The 20,026-nt window shown below is 48.9% G+C and overlaps 1 protein-coding gene across 3 annotated transcripts in view; it reads left to right on the top strand.

The window, feature by feature from the left end:
- ADCY9 (adenylate cyclase 9) overlaps window positions 1-11,857 on the top strand; it is a 157,221-nt gene extending 145,364 nt beyond the window's left edge. For 2 of the 3 annotated variants that reach the window (XM_009195879.4, XM_017953150.3), the window contains 2 exons: window positions 135-176; window positions 7,569-11,856. In XM_009195879.4, the coding sequence (XP_009194143.1) occupies window positions 135-176; window positions 7,569-8,760 (1,234 nt within the window). In that variant the 3' untranslated portion in view covers window positions 8,761-11,856. Of the gene's footprint in view, window positions 1-134; window positions 177-7,568 lie in introns of all 3 variants that reach the window. The other variant, XM_003916462.4, reaches the window with a different exon arrangement.
- Window positions 11,858-20,026: the final 8,169 nt, after the last annotated feature.

The raw sequence follows: 20,026 nt of genomic DNA on the forward strand, positions 1-20,026 counted from the left end.
AGAAGCAGGTGGCTTTATGTCGATGTCACAATCGCGTCTAAAACAGGAACGTAGTTTGTTCAGACTCCTCAGGTTGCCTTGTAGAATGCCTTCTTTGCTCTTTATAATAACATTTTTCTGCATTTTAATTTCAGTTCTGTATTAACTTCGCCCCTTGACGCAGTACAGAATTTCAGGTAAGCTTTTAATATTGTGCCTCTGTCTGAAGAAACGAGAGTGACTATATTACCCCGCCCATTTCTAAGGTTCCTGAAAACAGTGGGATCTTGAATAAAATGAACAATATGTGCAATTCTTATAATAGAAACTAGAAAGTGTCTCCTTGTTGAAATATATCATAGTTATAATGTCTAATGGGGAAAATAAAATTTGTTTTATTATTTTAATAAGACATTAAAGTCATCGTAATTTTATGTAAGACTTTCGCATGCAACAAAGGAAATCTCGCAAATCAAAGAAAAGTTATTTTGTAAAATATTTTAAAATAACTCACTTGAAATTCTAAATACTAAATGTTTGAACCTTGCTTTACTGTAAACATCAGAATAAATTCTAAATAAATCGAAGAGTCGGAAATAAAAATTAAATAATATAAAATCTAGAAAAAGTAAAATTCAGTAGTTTTCAAGCCTCTAAAACTGAGATAACTTTCCAGGCTTACAAATAATAACTAGTACCACAAAGAGAAGATGGACAGGTTTGAGAGGAAGGGAGAGAAAATCAAAGAGACAGGAAAAGACCGGACGTGGGGACTCACGCCTATAATCCCAGCACTTTGGGAGGCCAAGGTGGGAAGATTACTTGATGCCTGGAGTTCTAGACCAGCCTGGACAACATAGCAAAATTCTGTTTCTGCAAAAAATTTAAAAAATTAGCCAGGTGTGGTGGTATGCACGTGTAGTCCCAGCTACTCGGGAGGCTTAGGTGGGCTTGAGGCCAGGAATTCGAGGCTGTATCGAGCTGTGATGGTGCCCTTGCACCCCAGCCTGGTTGTCACAGCAAGACTCTGTCTCAAAAAAAAAAAAAGAAAAGAAAAAGAAAAAAAAAAATGGCCAGGCACGCTGGCTCACGCCTGTAATCCCAGCACTTTGGGAGGCTGAGGTGGGTGGATCACCTGAGGTCAGGACTTCAAGACCAGCCTGGCCAACATGGCAAAACCCCGTGTCTACTAAAAATACAAAAATTAGCCGGGGTGGTGGGGGGGCACCTGTCATCCTAGCTACTTGGGAGGCTGAGGCATGAGAATTGCTTGAACCCGGGATGCGGGGGTCGCAGTGAGCCGAGATTGACCACTGCACTCCAGCCTGGGCAACAGAGTGAGATTCTGTCTCAAGAAAAAAAAAAAAAGATTCGTTAGCCACTGCAGTTGTCAATAATAAATAAATTAATTGATTCTACATTTATTCAAATATTACAACTGTGAAAATGCAGCAAATACGGAAAACATGTAAGATTTTCATTTACTAGGTGAAATTATGTACTGTAGGTACAACTAGGTATTTGTATATAGTAGAGATTTGTATGAGATGTAATACTTAGGTTATAATGAATGAGTAATGATTACAGCTGTAGTATTTAAAAGTAAAGCACCTAGCATCTTTTTTTAACCTTTTATTCATGTATATGTCAGTATGCACAGAAGAATACCTGATCATAAAAGGATAGCTCAGTACATTTTCACCAGAGAACACTCTCATTTAGCTACCACCCACACCAAGAAGTAAAGCATTACCAGCACCCCAGAAGCCCCCTAACCCCACCACTGGTGACTCCCTCTCCCCTGACCTGACCACATCCCTAGGGTAGATTTTAAATGGCACTGAAATATACCAAGGTGTTCACCGAAGCCACATTTGGCTGGTTGGCCCTGCAAGGGATGTTTGCTTTCTGTTTTTCTCGATGTGTCAATCCTTCTTCTCCATGATAATAGATTACACTGTATTTTACTCTAACTTCCATTTATGACTTAAAAATTAACTCCTGCGGCCGGGCGTGGTGGCTCAAGCCTGTAATCCCAGCACTTTGGGAGGCCGAGACGGGCGGATCACGAGGTTAGGAGATCGAGACCATCCTGGCTGACACGGTGAAACCCCGTCTCTACTAAAAAAATACAAAAACTAGCCGGGCGAGGCGGGCTTCTGTAGTCCCAGCTACTCAGGAGGCTGAGGCAGGGAGAATGGCGCGGAACCCGGGAGGCGGAGCTTGCAGTGAGCTGAGATCCCGCCACTGCACTCCAGCCCGGCGATGAGCCGGAGACCTCGCCTGAAAAAAAAAAAAATTAACTCCTGCATTTAGTCACGTGAAATTCCTCTTTTTGAGCCGGGCATGGTGGCTCACACCTGTAATCCCAACACTTTGGGAGGCTGAGTGGGTGGATCACCTGAGGTCAGGAGTTCAAGACCAGCCTGAAAACATGTTTGCGAAACCCCATCCCTACTAAAAATTCAAACATTAGCTGGATGTGGTGGCGGGCGCCTGTAATTCCAGCTACTCGGGAGGCTGAGGCAGGAGAAGCACTAGAACCCGGGAGGCAGAGGTTGCAGTGAGCTGAGATGGCGCCATGGCACTCCAGCCTGGGGGACAGAGGAAGACTCCGTCTCAAAAAAAAAAAAAAAATAAAATCCCTCTTTTTGAAATGGATCTTTACTGTTTGAATTTAGGAATAGGATCAGCTCCTTGTTCCTTTGGTTTTAGAACAGGAAACGCAGGTTCTAGCTGGGAAGCTTCCCTCGTACCTGTTTGTTACAGATGCCTTCTGCGGCAAGGCAGCCCCCTTGGTTTCTGAGTGCACGTCCTATGTATGATGACTTCTCTTCCTTGGAAGCAAAGGTGGAAAGCAGACGCCATGCTCTGCCTCCCTCTCCCTCTGGCACTAGCCCATGTGCAGCTGTCCCTCCTCTGCCTGGAGGGGCCTGGCCTGCGCCCATCTCCAGAGTCGGCCGTGCTGCTGGCTCCGGCTCCCACAGATTAGAGCAGGCCACACAAGCGATAACTGATTGAGAAGCCCAGACACAGTCTCCTGTTTCCACCACAGAGTCTGGAAAAGCCCCTCTGCATGTAACGGAGATGTGAGACCTTGGTGACACCTGCTCCTGAAGGGGACTGTTCTCGGTGTCACCACTTTGAGAAATCAAAAGAAAGGTCCACTCCTCATCCAACAAGACGGGCTCACAAAACCTTCCCCCTAGTCCACATGCTCTTCCTGCTCTATTTAAAACCAACCAGAGGGCTCAGGGAGCTGGACAGAAATATGTTTGAGTCATCACCGTGACAAATGGTTATTTTGCTTAGTACTTGGGATGTAGGGTACGTAATGTCATTTGTTTCAGTAACAGTTCGCAAAATGAGTCAGTGAGGCACACGGTGTCTTCCCACGGAGGACTCTTGGTTCCTGGTCATAGGCATTGAGTCAGAGAAGTCGTATCAGGGCTCCCAAGACCAGCCGCGGGTGGACTCTGGACTCCGCAATCCGCTCTCTCATGGCTGTGATTTATTACAGTAAAAAGACATAAAGCAGAATCAGCAAAGGGGGAAGGGTGTCTGAGTTGATGTTTGGAGGAAGCCAGCACCAGCTTCCAGGAGTCTTCTCGTGGAGTCACACGGGATGGGCTTACTTCCTCCAGCAGTGAGTGGTGACAACACTTGTAACATGCTGTCTACCAGGGAACCTCATTAAACACTCGGTGTCCAGGCTTTGTATTAGGGGCTGTTCAGGGCGGCAGCCTCTGCCTAGCATGTGTAAATTCCAGACTTCCAGCGGGAAAGCGGGTATTCAGTGTAAACCTCCTTGTTTATGCAGTGTGGGCATCGTGAGCCACTCTTGTCAAGGAATGGCGGGAACCCTCCCCAAATCCCAGCTCCCCGGTGCCAGCCACCACCTTTGCAGGCAGGCCTTTCCTGCACAGAACCTTAGGCCAGAAGGGAGGTAGCCATGCTCCAGTCCATCTTCACAGCTCACATGCGAGGAAACCGAGACCCAGAACGATGGCATGGCCTAGCCAAGATGCTGGAACTCCCCCGCGGTCCAGCCAGGATGGAGCCCCAGGGTTCCGTTCCACCCACGGCCAGGGCTTTTGCGGTTGTGCTTCACAGAGGACCATGATGACCACACAGGTCAAGCTCATTGTTTTTTAATATCCCAAGTCACAATTAGTAAAACTCATTAAACCCTTTGATTAAAGACTTGAGCTTTTGGCCAGGCATGGTGGCTCGTGCCTGTAATCCCAGCACTTTGGCAGGCCAAGGCAGGTGGATCACCTGAGGTCAGGAGTTCGAGACCAGCCTGGCCAACATGGTGAAACCCTATTTCTACTAAAAATACAAAAATTAGCCAGGCATGGTGGCACACACCTGTAGTCCCAGCTACTCGGGAGACTGAGGCAGGAGAATCGCTTGAACCTGGAGGCGGAGGTTGCAGTGAGCCAAGATTGCACCACTGCACTCCAGCCAGGGCAACAGAGCAAGGAAAAAAAAAAATGAGTTTTGGCCGGGTGCGGTGGCTCATCCCCGTAATCCCAGCACTTTGGGAGGCCAAGGCAGACAGATTGCTTGAGCTCAGGAGTTCAAGACCAGCCTGGGCAACATGGTGAGAGCGTGTCTCTAAAAGAAAGAGAATTGAGCTTTCCAGTGTGATGGAGCTGTCTAAACTGTGGATCCGCCTATCGCATATAGAAGTGTGTAGTGACCAAGCCCATTATTGCATCAAATCAAGTGGCCTACTCTGTGCACGGCAGCAATGCATCAGGGTACAATGTTTGCGTGAACAGAACAGTCACGGTGTTGTGAAAAAGAAAAGGACTAGAAGGCAGTTCAACAAATGTTAATAGTGATTGCCTCTGGATGGCAGGACGATGGAGGAATCTTTTTTTTCTGTTTTATTTCTACATTTCCTATGATGAGTGTGTAGTATTTTTAAATGGGAAAAAATGTATTCCAGCCCACTGGGGAGGCAGAAGCAGAATTGTTTGAACCCAAGACTTTGAGACCAGCCTGGGCAACATAGTAAGGTCTCATCTCTACAAAAGGTTGAAAAAATTAGCCAGGTGTGGTGGTGCATGCTTGTAGGCCCAGCTAATCTGGAGACTGAGGCGGGAGAATCGCTTTAGCCTGGGAGGTCCAAGCTGCAGTGAGCTAGGATCACACCACTGCAGTCCAGCTTGGGTGACAGAGAAAGACCCTGTCTCTTAAAAAAAAAAAAATTATGTGTATATATATGTATATATGTGTACATGTATATGTATATATGTGTACATGTATGTGTGTATATGTGTACATGTATGTGTGTATATATGTGTACATGTATGTGTATATATACACATACATGTGTGTGCGTGTATATATATATTCCAAACAAACTTTAAGAAATTATGCTACTCAGCCAGGTATGGCGGCTCACACCTATAATCCCAGCACTTTGGGAGGCCAAGGCAGGCAGATCATTTGAGGTCAGGAGTTTGAGACCAGCCCAGCCAACGTGGTGAAACCCCGTTTCTACCAAAACAAAAAATAATAATAATCTGGGCATGGTGGCGTGCACCTGTCGTCCGAGCTACGCAGAAGGCTGAGGCAGGAGAATTGCTTGAACCCAGGAGGCAGAGTTTGCGGTGAGATGAGATCACACCACTGCACTTTAACCTGGGTGACAGAGCGAGACTCCTTCTCAAAAAAAAAAAGGGGGGGGGGAGCAGAAACTGGTTCAGCCTTGTTTAGAAGGGCAATTTGGAAATTTCTAAGGAAATTCCAAATGTGCAATATTTAAAATGACTCAGCACTTCCATACGCACAAAGATAGGAGTAGAGGAATATTCCCTGTGACACTGTTTGTGGTAGAAAAAGACAGACTCGGGCCCAGTTCCATCAGGAGGAATCTGGTTAAATTACAGAATTTCCGAGTGCTAGAACACCGCACAGCCATGAGAAAATAACAGCACCGGGTAAGCTGTTAGCATTGTCCTGAGTGATTTCGGCAAAAAGAATTAACCCAGAATCGGGGAAATGGTGTCTCGTCAAACTTTTTTAAATAGGTAGAGAGTATAGAACTCATAAAAGCTGTTTGTAAAATGACAAGTTTATTGGATTAGAAATCTAAGAACCAAGGCCGGGCACGGTGGCTCACGCGTGTAATCCCAGCACTTTGGGAGGCTGACTTGGGCGGGTCACCTGAGGTTGGGAGTTTGAGATCAGCCTGACCAACATGGAGAAACCCCGTCTCTACTAAAAATACAAAATTAGCCAGGCATGGTGGCACACGCCTGTAAACTCAGCTACTCGGGAGGCTGAGGCAGGAGAATCGCTTGAACCTGGGAGGCAGAGGTTGTAGTGAGCCAAGATCTTGCCATTGCACTCCAGCCTGGTAAATGAGCAAAACTCCGTCTCAAAAAAAAAAAAAAAAAAAGAAATGTAAGAACCAAATATGTCAGAGAATGTTAAATTTCTTGGGTATGATGATGATATTGTAGTTACACAGGGAAACATCCTTATTCTTAGGAGATATATACTGAACTATTCAGAGCCGAAGTGTCATGTCAGCAACTTATTTTCAAAATATTCATTCAGCAAAAAGCCGGCTACAGTGGCTCACACCTGTCATCCCAGAACTGAGGCAGGCAGATCACTTTGAGGTCAGGAGTTTGAGACCGGCCTGGCCAACATGATGAAACCCTGTCTCTACTAAAAATACAAAAATTAGCCAGGCATGGTGGCACATGCCTATAGTCCCAGCTCAGAGAGGCTGAGGCAGGAGGATCACTTGAACTCAGGAAGTAGAGGTTGCAGTGAGCCAAGATCGTACCACTGCACTCCAGCCTGGGCAACAGAGCAAGACTCAATCTTAAAAAAACAAAAAAAAAGATGGTAGGCCAGGCACAGTTAAAACCTGTAATCCCGGCACTTTGGAAGGCCAAGGTGGGAGGATGGCTTGAAGTTAGGAGTTTCAGTACAGCCTTGGCAACCAGCAAGACCCTATCTCTTCAAAAAAAAAATTTTTTTTAATGAGCTGGGTATGGTGGTGCATGCCTGTAATCCCAGCTATTTAGGAGGCTGAGGCAGGAGGATCGTTTGAGCCCAGGAGTTTAAGGCTGCAGTGAGCCATGATTGTGCCATTGCACTCCAGCCTGGACAGCAGAGACCATGTCTCTAAAAAAACAAAGGAGAGAGAAAAGAAAAGATTTTTGAGAGAAGCTAAAGACTTCTTAAAAAAAAAAAAAAAAAAAAGAAAAGAAAAATTACCAAACACTTAAAGAAGTTAGTTACAGGGCTGGGCACAGCAGCACATGCCTGTAATTCCAGCACTTTCAGAGGCCAAGGCAGGAGGAGCCCAGGAATGCAAGACCCACCTGGGCAACACGGTGAGACCCCACCTCTATTTAAGAAAATCAAATAAATCAGTTTCAAAAGTTAGTCTTTATTCTTCCACACCTTCAGCCAGCCCGAACCAGAAATGGGCAGCTTGACAGCTTCAGGTTGTTGAAGGCCTGGACTCAACAACGCTTTGCATAGCTAGCGGGGCTGTTCTGAACTTGGAAGCACCGAGCAGTAACCTCTCCCTTTCCCGTGTCTTTGCTCTCCAGTTCCGAGAGGAACCCGTGCAATAGCTCAGTGCCACGTGACCTCCGGCGGCCGGCCAGCCTCATCGGCCAGGAGGTGGTTCTCGTCTTCTTTCTCCTGCTCTTGTTGGTCTGGTTCCTGAATCGCGAATTCGAAGTCAGCTACCGTCTCCACTACCACGGGGACGTGGAAGCGGATCTTCACCGCACCAAGATCCAGAGCATGCGGGATCAGGCGGACTGGCTGCTGAGAAACATCATCCCCTACCACGTGGCTGAGCAGCTGAAGGTGTCCCAGACCTACTCCAAGAACCACGACAGCGGAGGGGTGATCTTCGCCAGCATCGTCAACTTCAGCGAGTTCTACGAGGAGAACTACGAGGGCGGCAAGGAGTGCTACCGGGTCCTCAACGAGCTCATCGGGGACTTCGATGAGCTCCTAAGCAAGCCGGACTACAGCAGCATTGAGAAGATCAAGACCATCGGAGCCACGTACATGGCGGCGTCGGGGCTGAACACCGCACAGGCCCAGGACGGCAGCCACCCACAGGAGCATCTGCAGATCCTGTTCGAGTTCGCCAAGGAGATGATGCGTGTGGTGGACGACTTCAACAGCAACATGCTGTGGTTCAACTTCAAGCTCCGCGTCGGCTTCAACCACGGGCCCCTCACGGCCGGGGTCATCGGCACCACCAAGCTGCTGTACGACATCTGGGGAGACACCGTCAACATCGCCAGCAGGATGGACACCACCGGCGTGGAGTGCCGCATCCAGGTGAGCGAAGAGAGCTACCGCGTCTTGAGCAAGATGGGCTACGACTTCGACTACAGAGGGACCGTGAACGTCAAGGGGAAAGGCCAGATGAAAACCTACTTGTACCCAAAGTGCACGGACCACGGGGTCTTCCCGCAGCACCAGCTGTCCATCTCCCCAGACATCCGCGTCCAGGTGGATGGCAGCATCGGTCGGTCTCCCACAGACGAGATTGCCAACCTGGTGCCTTCTGTCCAGTATGTGGACAAGACATCTCTGGGTTCTGAGAGCAGCACGCAGGCCAAGGACGCCCACCTGTCCCCCAAGAGACCCTGGAAGGAGCCTGTCAAAGCCAAAGAAAGGGGTCGATTTGGCAGAGCCATAGAGAAAGACGACTGTGACGAAACAGGAATAGAAGAAGCCAACGAACTCACCAAGCTCAACGTTTCAAAGAGTGTGTGAGGCGGCGCCCACCCGCTGCCCGAGGTGCTCTGTTTGTCGAAACACAATAATATTTGTATTTGGCTGTTGTGCTTTCAAAGTGCCACAGTTTCCCTCCCTGGACGTGGTGTTATGTGGTCATTTCAGCCCTAACTTCTGTGTGGATCACAGTTATTCAGGGTTCATTTTCATCCATTTCTTTCGCCCCATTCCCTGGAAACCCTGCTGCCTCTGGGTCATCCGTTCAGCACGTGGTGGAGAACAAGTGCCTTCAGGGCTGCCTCAGCCTCGAGTTTCGGGACAGAGGCCGCCAGTGGAGATCATGGCTTTAGGTATTATTTGACTTTTAGAACAAAAGCTGTGGTTAAGATCTCATTTTTATTGCTTTTTCCCACGTCCCGTGAGACTCTATTTTCGGTTCCCTGGCTAATACCCTGTTTTTGAGTTTATTTTGTTTCTGTCTACGTCGCAGTGTTCCCCAGCGACCCGACCTCTCTGTGTAAGCACACATGCGCACACACTTGCATTCATGAATCTGATATAAAGTGCCAGTAATCCACCAAGAGGGGGTGCGAAGGGGGCGCATCAGGACAGCTCTGCCACCCCCATTGCCCACCCGCACTTTCCCGGAGCACCGGGCCCGTGGGCTGTGGGTGATCCACACTCCCTGCACTGAGCGGGTTCAGGGGCTCCCCCACATGCATGCAGGCCAAGACGGCAAATGCCAGCTGGGCACAACGCCCATGTGGCCAGGCCTCGGGGTCTCAGAGCCGCCTCTCACCCCCGACCCTCCACCCAAGGGGTCTCCCCGTCGGGAGGGGAGGCGTTGGTCCCGGAAGCTGACTCATCGGAGAGGGAAACACCAAATACACATCCGAGGTTGCATTTATTTATTTATTTATTTATCCGGAAGCATGTGTGCTCCCGGGAAGGGGTGCTGGGTCCTCAGGGTGGGGGGACATAGCCACAGGGGAGGGCAGTTCCCAGGAAGATAACCAGAGGTCTCTTTTGTGTTTTGGCCACCTGGGGCCACCCCCAACCTCCCCACCCCAAGAGGGGTCTGAGAGAGACCCCAAAGCATGGCCAGTGCGATTCTGAGGCTAGGGGAATAGAAGCCCAGCAGCTGCCCCTGCCGCCCACGGGGGCTCCTCCCTGCCGGGGTCCAGCTCAGGACCACAGGGGTCTGGGCCGGCAGCACTAGCACCATCTTGGCTTCCACAAATTCAGGAAGTTTCGTGGCTCCCTCCCGCTGTCAGATGGCACAGGCCTGTCTGTGGCCGGATTTAATCCGGGGAGCGAATTCCAGCCTCTGAGACGGAGTTCTCACACCGTATCTAGGGACAGAGTCAACTGGATGCAAACGCGGGGTTTGTGGGGGGCGGAATCCCGAGGGTGGCGTGAGAGACCCAGGGGAGCTCCCTCTGGGCGCTCAGCTGCTGGTCCTGTCTGATTATGTTTTGCCGCATTGAGTCTGAAGTTTATGTGAAAGTGAACTCGCCCGAGTTGTCCAGTCGGAGTCGTAGCCACTCTTTCAGGGGACCCGGCGATGCCGATGAGGCCCTGGGCGCGCTCCTTGTCATTCTTGTCCGATGTCCCTATGCATTTTGCTTTCCGCTGTCAAATCTCACTGTCTCATTCTCACACCGCATCAGTCCCCATCATCACTCCTCCTCCCCAAAGAGATACAGATTGCCCTCATCTCCGGCATGAAGAAGTCACGATTCTGACCCGCCGCCTCTCCAGGGGCGGTGCCCGGGACGGCCACCCAGCAGGACAGCCGGAGCCGGGGTCCCGGCGTCCAGGGGGTCCAGGGCACCCCCGTTAGCTGTAAGGTTTTCCGTCAGGTGTGACTGTCAGTTTGCTGGTCTTCCAATACCGAAGAAAGGGTGGTTGTGACAATACCTCTTGCTTCTAAAGAATGTATATTATGAAACACGGCAGATTTTTTTTTTCCTTAAAAAACACTACCTGATACTTTCCTTGTTTGTGGGGATTGTGGTCACATGAAGCTCTTTCTGCATCAGTATTAAGGTGTGTATTTGAATGTCCTCCCCACCCCTTTCCCCTCTGGGCTGTGTAGCTTTGAGGGGCTGGGCGTTTGCTCATGTCCTTGCTGTCTCGCTCAGAACATGCTCTGCAAAGTTTTGCTCTGCACACACTTCTTCCCCATCAAGCCCTTTTCCTTCCCCTACCACAAAGGTCTTTGTGATTCCTCAGCCCGGGAACCCAAGGAGCTGCAAAGTGGAGTCTGGTTCAGCCCGTGCAAACTCACCCAGAGCTTAACGTTGTCTTTAAAAACACCCTGAGCCTTCCTAACCAGCCAGTGCAGACGTTCTCTCTGGGCCACGAAGCCCCTCGGGTCCTCCCCATCCCCTGCTCCGAAGCATACCTCAGTGCAGAACCGCGGAATCTCTGCAGCAGAAACGCCGTGCATCTCCTTCTGTTGGCAGTGAGCACGTCGTGCTGGAGACACGAGTTTCTAAGCAGCTGGCACGAGGGCTGCTGACGGCATGGGTCGTGCTTCAGGGTGGCAATACCTCTTAGGAACTTAGGGCAGGAAGCAATACTTCAGCATTGAATGTGTGTAAATAGTTGCTTTGAGTTGCAATTGCTATTTTCTCAGCCCCAGCTCAGATGGAATTATATATCCATATAGATATATGGTAAACAAGCACACACAATTTTATCCAATGCAAACAAATGTAGAGCATCAGTTACAAAACCCTCGAATAGCTTGAGAGTCCCACAGGCTCTGCCACACCTGTGACTCCATCCACACTGACGTCACCCGCGGGGTCCCACCTGCACATTTGCACACGGTCCGGAGAGCCAAAGACCGCGTGCTTCCTGTTACATGGGCTGCAATCATTTGTAGTTTCCAAAGACACGTCTGCATTTGAATTTCTAGATTTACGAGATAAGGAGTTGTTGTTTTTTTTTTTTTAATTGGTTGTTTGGAAAATCACATCATGCCTAGAATCTGAAATTGAATTAGCAAGAACCGACTGTTTGCATTTTCCATATTTCCTTTGATCTGCTCTTTTTAAATTGTTAATTCTAATAATTTCAAAATGCATTCACTGAAGAAATGGACATTAAAATATTCTAAAATTTAAATATTTGATGCCTGGTATTTTCTTATTGAAAAGATGAGCACTGCTTCAGGGAGGAGGGCCATCTTCCTGGGACGTCTCGCGTGTTCTGCGATCTGTGGCTCCCTGGGTGGGTTTGCCTTGCCTTCACATCATGACTTCAGAAACAGGGCAAGTAAAAAACCCTGTGTGTGTGTGTGTGTTATTTTTTTAATTGGATCTATTTGCTGCAGTTAACTTGAGTTGACAAGTATTTTTACACAGAATTTTTTAAACCATAAAAATAAGGTTGCAGGACAAGTTCTGCCTGTGCGAGTTTCCCTGTCAGGCCTCCTCAGTCGTTTTCTGCAACATCTTTAGAGAAGGGATTGAGGGGGAAGAAAAAAAATAGGTTTTCTGAATAGGAAAGAGTGATTTCAGGTACACAGATCACTGGGGTCCCCCGGGGTTTGAGGAAGTCACAGTGCCACTTCAGAATCTGCTTAAAGTCACACAGCCTTTTCCCAGAAAAACACGCACGCCATTTTCTGCGCCTCTTGGGAGTTCACCACACTCCCAAATCTGAGGCCAAACTATGGACCTTCTGGGGGTTAGAGCCACTTCCCCTGTAGGGGTTTTCCTGATGAGTTTATTTATTTATTTATTTATTTAGAGTCTCACTCTGTCACCCAGGCTGGAGTGCAGTGGTGCGATCTCAGCTCACTGCAACCTCTGCCTCCTGGGTTCAAGCAATTCTCGTGCCTCAGCCTCCCTAGCAGCTGGGATTATAGGCACCCACCATCACACCCGGGTAATTTTTTTTTTTTTTTCAGTAGAGACAGGGTTTCACCATGTTTGCCAGACCGGTCTCGAACTCCTGGCCTCAAGTGATCCGTGTGCCTCAGCCTCCCAAACTGCGGGGATTACAGGTGTGAGCCACTGTGCCCGGCCTCGTGAGTTAAGTATTTATGACCAACTTCAGGGCACAAAGATTCTCTTGTAGACTCCGCAAAGGGAGCTGAATTCACGGATTCCGGTGGTTGCTCACGGACTTGCGGGGGTGCAGCCTCTAGGTGATCCTCTGCTGAAGCCCGGGCCAATGAGGATGCTGTTGGATGAGGTCACTCTCCTCCGAGTCGTCACTGAAGGCCTCCCTGGCCACCTTCCCAGTTTAGGGAATAACCGTCTTTGCTGCCTTGAGGGTCTTGTAAGAATGGAGGTTTTGTTTGGTTGGTTTTTTTGGAGACAGGGTCTCATTTTGTCACCCAGGCCGGAGTGCAGTGACCATCAGGGCTCAGTGCAGCCTTGACCTCCCCTAGCTCAGGTGATCCTCCCACCTCAGCCTCCTGAGTAGCTGGGACTATAGGTGCGCAACACCATGCCCAGCTAATTTTTGTGTTTTTTGCAGAGACGGGATCTTGCCATGTTGGCCAGGCTGGTCTCAAACTCCTGGATTCAAGTGATCCGTCCTCCTCAGCCTCCCAAAGTGCTGGGATTACAGGCGTGAGCCACCGTGCCCGGCCAGAACGTGGGTCTTTCTACTGGAAGGGGCACCCAGGAACTTAGAGGATTTCTCAAACAACCAAGAAAGGCAGCCTCTAATTTTTGCAAGCAGCCCCAGAACTGATCATTTGCGGTTTCTCTTTCGTCTGAAATCTTGTTCACATGTTGCTTTTCCCCGCTGTGGGAATCTATTGCCGTGGCCACCTGGAATAGATCCCGCGTACTGGGAAAGTGAAACTAACTGGAGAAAGCCAAGAGGAAGCAATCAAGAAAAAGTACACAGTTGCACGCGATGGACGTGTACATTTAAAATCTTCCCAAGTGTCTATTTTTACACAAAGTTCCTTTGTACAAGTTGTTTTTTAAATAACATGACTCTAAAGAGTCGTTTAGAATATTAGAGTAATTTAAGCTTGGGGAATTCTCGTATCCCTGCTGGGCCTGAAAGTCTGAAGGAGATGTGAATTAAGTAATCCACGTGCCTGTTAGAATCTCATTCAACAGCAGGGATTCTTAATTGTTTTTTGTTTTTTGTTTTTTTTTTCAGTGGGAGAGGTTTGGCTCACAAAGGCTTTGATAATTTGATGAAGGTTATGCTTCCTTTGTCCAGAAAAAATACACGTAAAAACAACTCTTGATTTTTTTTCTTTCTTTGTTTTGTTTTGTTTTGTTTTTGAGACAGAGTCTGGCTCTCTCGCCCAGGCTGGAGTGCAGTGGTGCGATCTCGGCTCACTGCAACCTCCGCCCCCCAGGTTCAAGTGATTCTCCTGCCTCAGTTTCCCTAGTAGCTGGGACTATACACTCGTGCCACCACTCCCGGCTAACTTTTATATTTTTAGTAGAGACGGGGTTTCACCATGTTAGCCAGGCTGGTCTCGAACTCCAGACCTCAGGGGATCTGCCCGCCTCAGCTTCCCAAAGTGCTGGGATTACAGGCATGAGCCACCATGCCCGGCCAAATCTTTTGGTTTTATATATAATTTCAGGAGTCCACGAATGCAAATAAAGTGCCCCTAATCCACAGCAACCAGAGAAAGGATGACTTTTCATTTCAACTCTCTGCAGATGAGGTTTCCTAGCGTTCTGGACTCCCCGTTGGAAACCTGATTCGGCATGTTAATACTACTCATTGATACATGCATTTTTATTTTATTTATTTATTTTTTTGAGACAAAGCCTCACTCTGTTGCCTAGGCTGGAGTGCAGTGGCACGATCTCAGCTCACCACAACCTGCACCTCCTGGGTTCAAACAATTCTCCTGCCTCAGCCTCCTGAGTAGCTGGGATTACAGGCATGTGCCACCACACCCAGATAAATTTTGTTTTTTTAATAGAGATGGGGTTTCACCATGTTGGCCAGGCTGGTCTCGAACTCCTGACTTCAGGTGATCCACCCGTCTCCGCCTCCCAGAGTGCTAGGATTACAGCCATGAGCCACTGTGCCCAGCCTTGATACATGCATTTTTAATCAAAATTATATTTTAGAATTTAATGTGTGAGTTATCTAAATATATTTGAAGAGCTGTTTAAAAAACATTTCAGTACACACAATGTTAGTTGAATTATTTCCAACAGATAAGTAACATCCAGCCAGTATTCGTTAAGTGCCTATTGTGTGCCAAATAATGCCCTAAACTCCCTTTACTTAGGTTTTTTAATTTACCTAGGTTGTTAAATTTGCTGCAATACATGAGAGCATTTGAGAAACAGCTGTGATTAGAAGCTGTGCTTTTCCCAGTGGCGTTACCACTATGAATTCCACTAGTAAACTGAAGGGACTTTCCAGATACGAGGAATCGAGAGACTTTTTTTTTTTTTTTTTCTTGAGATTAGAGTCTCTGTCATCCAAGCTGGAATGCAGTGGCTCAATCACAGCTCACGGAAGCCTCAACCTCCCTGGGCTCAACCGATCCTCCTATCTCTGCATCCCAGGTAGCTGGGACTACAAGTGCACGCCACTATGCCCTGCTAGTTTTTGTATTTTTTGTGGAGATGGGTCACCATGTTGCTCAGGCTGGTCTCAAACTCCTGGGCTCAAGTGATCCACCCACCTCAGCCTCCCAAAGTACTGGGACTACAGGCGTGAGCCACCATGCCTGGCCGACATTTGTAAATAGGGCTCTCAGTGTCAACCCTAATGCATGCGAGATGATTTTCTTGTCCATGGCTTTATGGAGAATTCAAACTCTGAATAAAAAGCAACCGAGGCCGGGCACGGTGGCTCCCGTCTGTAGTCCCAGCACTTTAGGAGGCCGAGGCGGGAGGATCACCTGAGGTCAGGAGCTCAAGACCAGCCTGGCCAACATGGTGAAACCCTGTCTCTACTAAAAGTACAAAAATCAAATCAGCCAGGCGTGGTGATGCGCGCCTGTGGTCCCAGCTACTTGGGAGGCTAAGGCACGAGAATCACTTGAACCCAGGAGGCAGAGGTTGCAGTGAGCCAGGATTGCACCACTGCACTCTGGGCGACAGAGGGAGACTCTCAAAAAAAAAAAAAAAGTAACCGACGAGAAAGATTCAGAGAAAACAACTGCACCACTTCTGTGTTTGTTCCTCGATGAAGGAGCTCATTCCAGCTGCTGCCCATAAGATGATCTTTTTTTTTTTTTTTTTTTTGAGACGGAGTTTCACTCTTGTTGCCCAGGCCGGAGTGCAATGGCGCAATCTTGGCTCACTGCAACCTCTGCCTCCCAGGTTCAAGCGATTCTCTGCCTCAGCCTCCCAAGTAACTGGGATTACAGGTGTGCACCACCACACCTGGCTAATTTTTTGTATTTTTAGTAGAGACGGGGTTTCACCATGGCCAGGCTGGTCTTGAACTCCTGATCTCAGGTGATCCACCCGCCTCAGCCTACCAGAGTGCTGAGATTACAGGCGTGAGCCACTGTGCCCGGCCCATCCATTTTATTTTATTTATTTATTTATTTTTTTTGAGACAGATTCTTGCTCTGTCACCCAGGCTGGAGTGCAGTGGCACGATCTCAGCTCACTGCAAGCTCTGCCTCCCGGGTTCACGTTGTTCTCCTGCCTCAGCCTCCCAAGTAGCTGGGACTACAGGTGCCCACCACCACGCCGGCTTTTTGTATTTTTAATAGAGATGGGGTTTCACCGTGTTAGCCAGGATGGTCTCGATCTCCTGACCTCGTGATCCACCCGGTCTCGGCCTCCCAAAGTGCTGGGATTACAGGCGTGAGCCACCACGGCCCATCCATTTTATTTTTAAAACTCCTCCCCCAGCAGTGTTTGGGGTCCCGGCAGGAGGGTCCCAGAGCCAGGCAGAACAAACACTGGCTTGGGTTGGCTGGTGAGAGCCTTTCAGGGTAGCGTACCCTCCCGCAGGGCCCCTGCTGCTCTTTGAGGGAAGAGCTGATGGTTGGGGACCCACTCATCTCTGCCAATCACCCCCAGCCCAGGCACAGTGGAGGCAGCGCTGGCTCGGCCTCCAGCAGCCTTCCCGAGAGCTGCTCTTTCTGTGTCCAGTCTCCCTCTGACCTTCTTTATTTTCTCATCAAACAAAATCCGTGCCCTCTAGGATGGGAGGGAGATGAACGGGACCAGAAAGAGTCTGGATTTGTGCATGTGATTCTGGGAGAACGCAAACAGGATCAAGAAGGATGTGAAAGGGTTCAGGGAGAGAGGAGCGAAATGCACCCCCGCCCCGCCCTGACACCCCGCTCTGCTCAGGATGCCCGGGGGCACAGACATGCTTGTGCCAAGACACACCTGAACTGCTCCCCAGCCCTGCCCTCCCAGGCACTCCATCCCGTAGTCTCCGTGGCTTTCTAGCCTTCTCTGTCCCCTCCAGAACTGGCCTGTGGGAACTCCCGGGTCTCAGCTCAGCACAGCTCCAGCTTTGGTTCTGAGTCTCTAGGACACTTATTCCTCTCCAGGGACGCACCTGCCTTCCTCAAGCCCCAGGATGCCAGGGTTCTCCACTCCACCTGTGGCCTCCACCCCCATTCGGCCATCGTCCTCCCTCCCTGACTCTAGGACTATAGATAAACGTTCAGCAACAAGATCATCAGGCAAGGCTTTGACTTCAAGAGAATGACTTTTCCACCTGTAAATTCTGTTTTTACATTTGCAAATATGCCCCTGCCTGGAAGGTAGTCTCCTGTTATGCGATGCTTTTCTGCCAATGAGCTCAAAACCCCTGGAGCCTCGTCTGGCTTCACGATGCCCCACTGAAGTGTTGGCAGAAGCCTTTTCTGTTTAACAGGTTAGAAAGCTCAGGTTCTAACCTGAGCTTCATTGACCGCAGTCTTTCTGCTGGTTGCAGAGCCAGAAACAGAGCACGCTGCTACATCCAAACAGTTTCTTTTCCTTCCTCCTTTTCTTTTTCTTTTTTCTTTTTTTTTTTTTTTTTTTTTTTTTTGAGATGGAGTCTCGCTCTGTCGCCCAGGCTGGAGTGCAGTGGCCGAATCTTGGCTCACTGCAAGCTCCGCCTCCCGGATTCACGCCATTCTCCTGCCTCAGCCTCCCGAGTAGCTGGGACAACAGGCACCCACCACCTCGCCTGGCTAGTTTTTTGTATATTTTAGTAGAGACGGGGTTTTACCGTGTTAGCCAGGATGGTCTCGATCTCCTGACCTCGTGATCCGCCCGTCTCGGCCTCCCAAAGTGCTGGGATTACAGGCTTGAGCCACCACGCCCGGCCTCCTTCCTCCTTTTCAAGGAAAGAACGAAACCCAGAGGGAGGTGGACGGTGTGAGTTTAATGGCAGGATTAGACGGTCATTCAGCAAGTGACCACGAGGAAAAATGTATTTTCCCCCTTCTCCATCACTCTTTTCATAAGATTCATTGCTTAAATTATGTGTGGAATATTTATTATCTAGTGTATGCTTAGAATGGAGAAATGTTTAAATTGCTCAAATAAGCCTGATCTCTGAAAATCCTAAACTTGGTGTCCATAGAGTAACCAAATTATCCAAATGGTCTCAGGAGAGAGGCAAGGTTTGCTGCACATTTGTACCTCCATGGAAAAGACAGATTGCTGGCCGGGTGCGGTGGCTCAGACCTGTAGTCTCAGCACTTTGGGAGGCCAAGGCAGGTGGATCACTTGAGGTCAGGAGTTTGAGACCAGCCTGGCCAATATGGTGAAACCCCGTCTCTACTAAAAATACAAAAAAATTAGCTGGGCGTGGTGACACATGCCTGTAATCCCAATTACTCCGGAGGTTGAGACAGAAAAATTGCTTGGAACCTCTGGGAGGCAGAGGTTGCAGTGAGCCCCGAGATCGCACCACTGCACTCCAGCCTGGGCAACAGAGCAAGAGTGTGTCTAAAATAAACAAACGAACAAACCTAAATAAAGGACTTCCATAGACTTCTAAAGTCCTCATCCAACCTGCTGCCTGGAGACCGTTTGGATTTTGTTTTGGCTTTTTTTTTTTTTTTTTTTTTTAATATTGAAGAATGTCATTTATGTGAACTTTCAGGACATTAATTCAAGTAAGACCTAAGAAGGTAAGGTGCAACTATTTTATGTATTTATTTTATAGAGATGAGGTCTCACTGTGTTGCTCAGTCTGGTCCCAAACTCCTGGCCTCAGGTGATCCTCTCTCCTCCACCTCCCAAAGTGCTGGGATTACAGGCCTCAGCCACCTCGCCTGGTCCAACTACTTTTTTTTTTTTTTTTTGAGACGGAGTCTTGCTCTGTCGCCCAGGCTGGAGTGCAGTGGCCGGATCTCAGCTCACTGCAAGCTCCGCCTCGCCATTCTCCTGCCTCAGCCTCCCGAGTAGCTGGGACTACAGGCGCCCGTCACCTCGCCCGGCTAGTTTTTGTATCTTTAGTAGAGATGGGGTTTCACCGTGTTAGCCAGGATGGTCTCGATCTGCTGACCTTGTGATCCACCCGTCTTGGCCTCCCAAAGTGCTGGGATTACAGGCTTGAGCCACCGCGCCCGGCCTACTTTTTTTTTTTTTAAATGAGAGACATCTGAGGCAATTTTCCAGATAATTTTGGATAAAAGCATGCCTTTTTCCTAAAATATTTCAAATGAGACAAAGTGATTTTATTGTATGAATCAGACAGTGACCCCAATTCTTCTGGGTCACTATTTACTTTTCTTACATAGCCAGCACCAGCGACCACTTTCTCTCCTTTTCAGCTCCTCATTTCCCAGTTTCCCCGTCTCTTCATTCACCTGTCTATTTTATTGGCAGAATGATGACAGCCTCAGACCTGCATGCTTTGAGAGAAAATCTAGCATGTTCTAATACGCTAACCTTGTGGCATGACATGTATGTGTGTCCCCTCGGCCTCTACCTTGGGATAGTTAACAAAACTCCAAAACTGTGTTCCCAACCAATGGCTCTGTCACTGCCTCACACACAGGACCTCCCCATCCGTGTCCACAGCAGTCGTCCCTGTGGATGGCTCCTGCCAAGAGCTCCCCTGTGTGGACGGCAGTGTTGCGTGTGTTCTGAGATGGCCTCTTCCTTTCCTTACTGCCACAGGCAGCAACCTCCCAGCATCAACCTGCGATGCTGGCTCTCAGCCTGCCCCCAGCCTGCCCCCTTGGCTTCTTGATGAACCTCGGGTTCCGTTTCTGACGCTTTTCCTGGTCTGGACCTTACACACTGGCCCAGAGGGAGACATTCCTAGCCATTCCCCGTAAGCTGCCACTAAGTCCCAGAGGTCCCTTCTGGTTTCAGCACCAGGCAGCTGCCCAAGCTGCGAGCTGGGAGTTCTGGACCTGATCCCAGCT

The sequence above is a fragment of the Papio anubis genome, chromosome 18 (genome assembly GCF_008728515.1).
Source record: "Papio anubis isolate 15944 chromosome 18, Panubis1.0, whole genome shotgun sequence".
Lineage (NCBI taxonomy): Eukaryota > Metazoa > Chordata > Mammalia > Primates > Cercopithecidae > Papio > Papio anubis.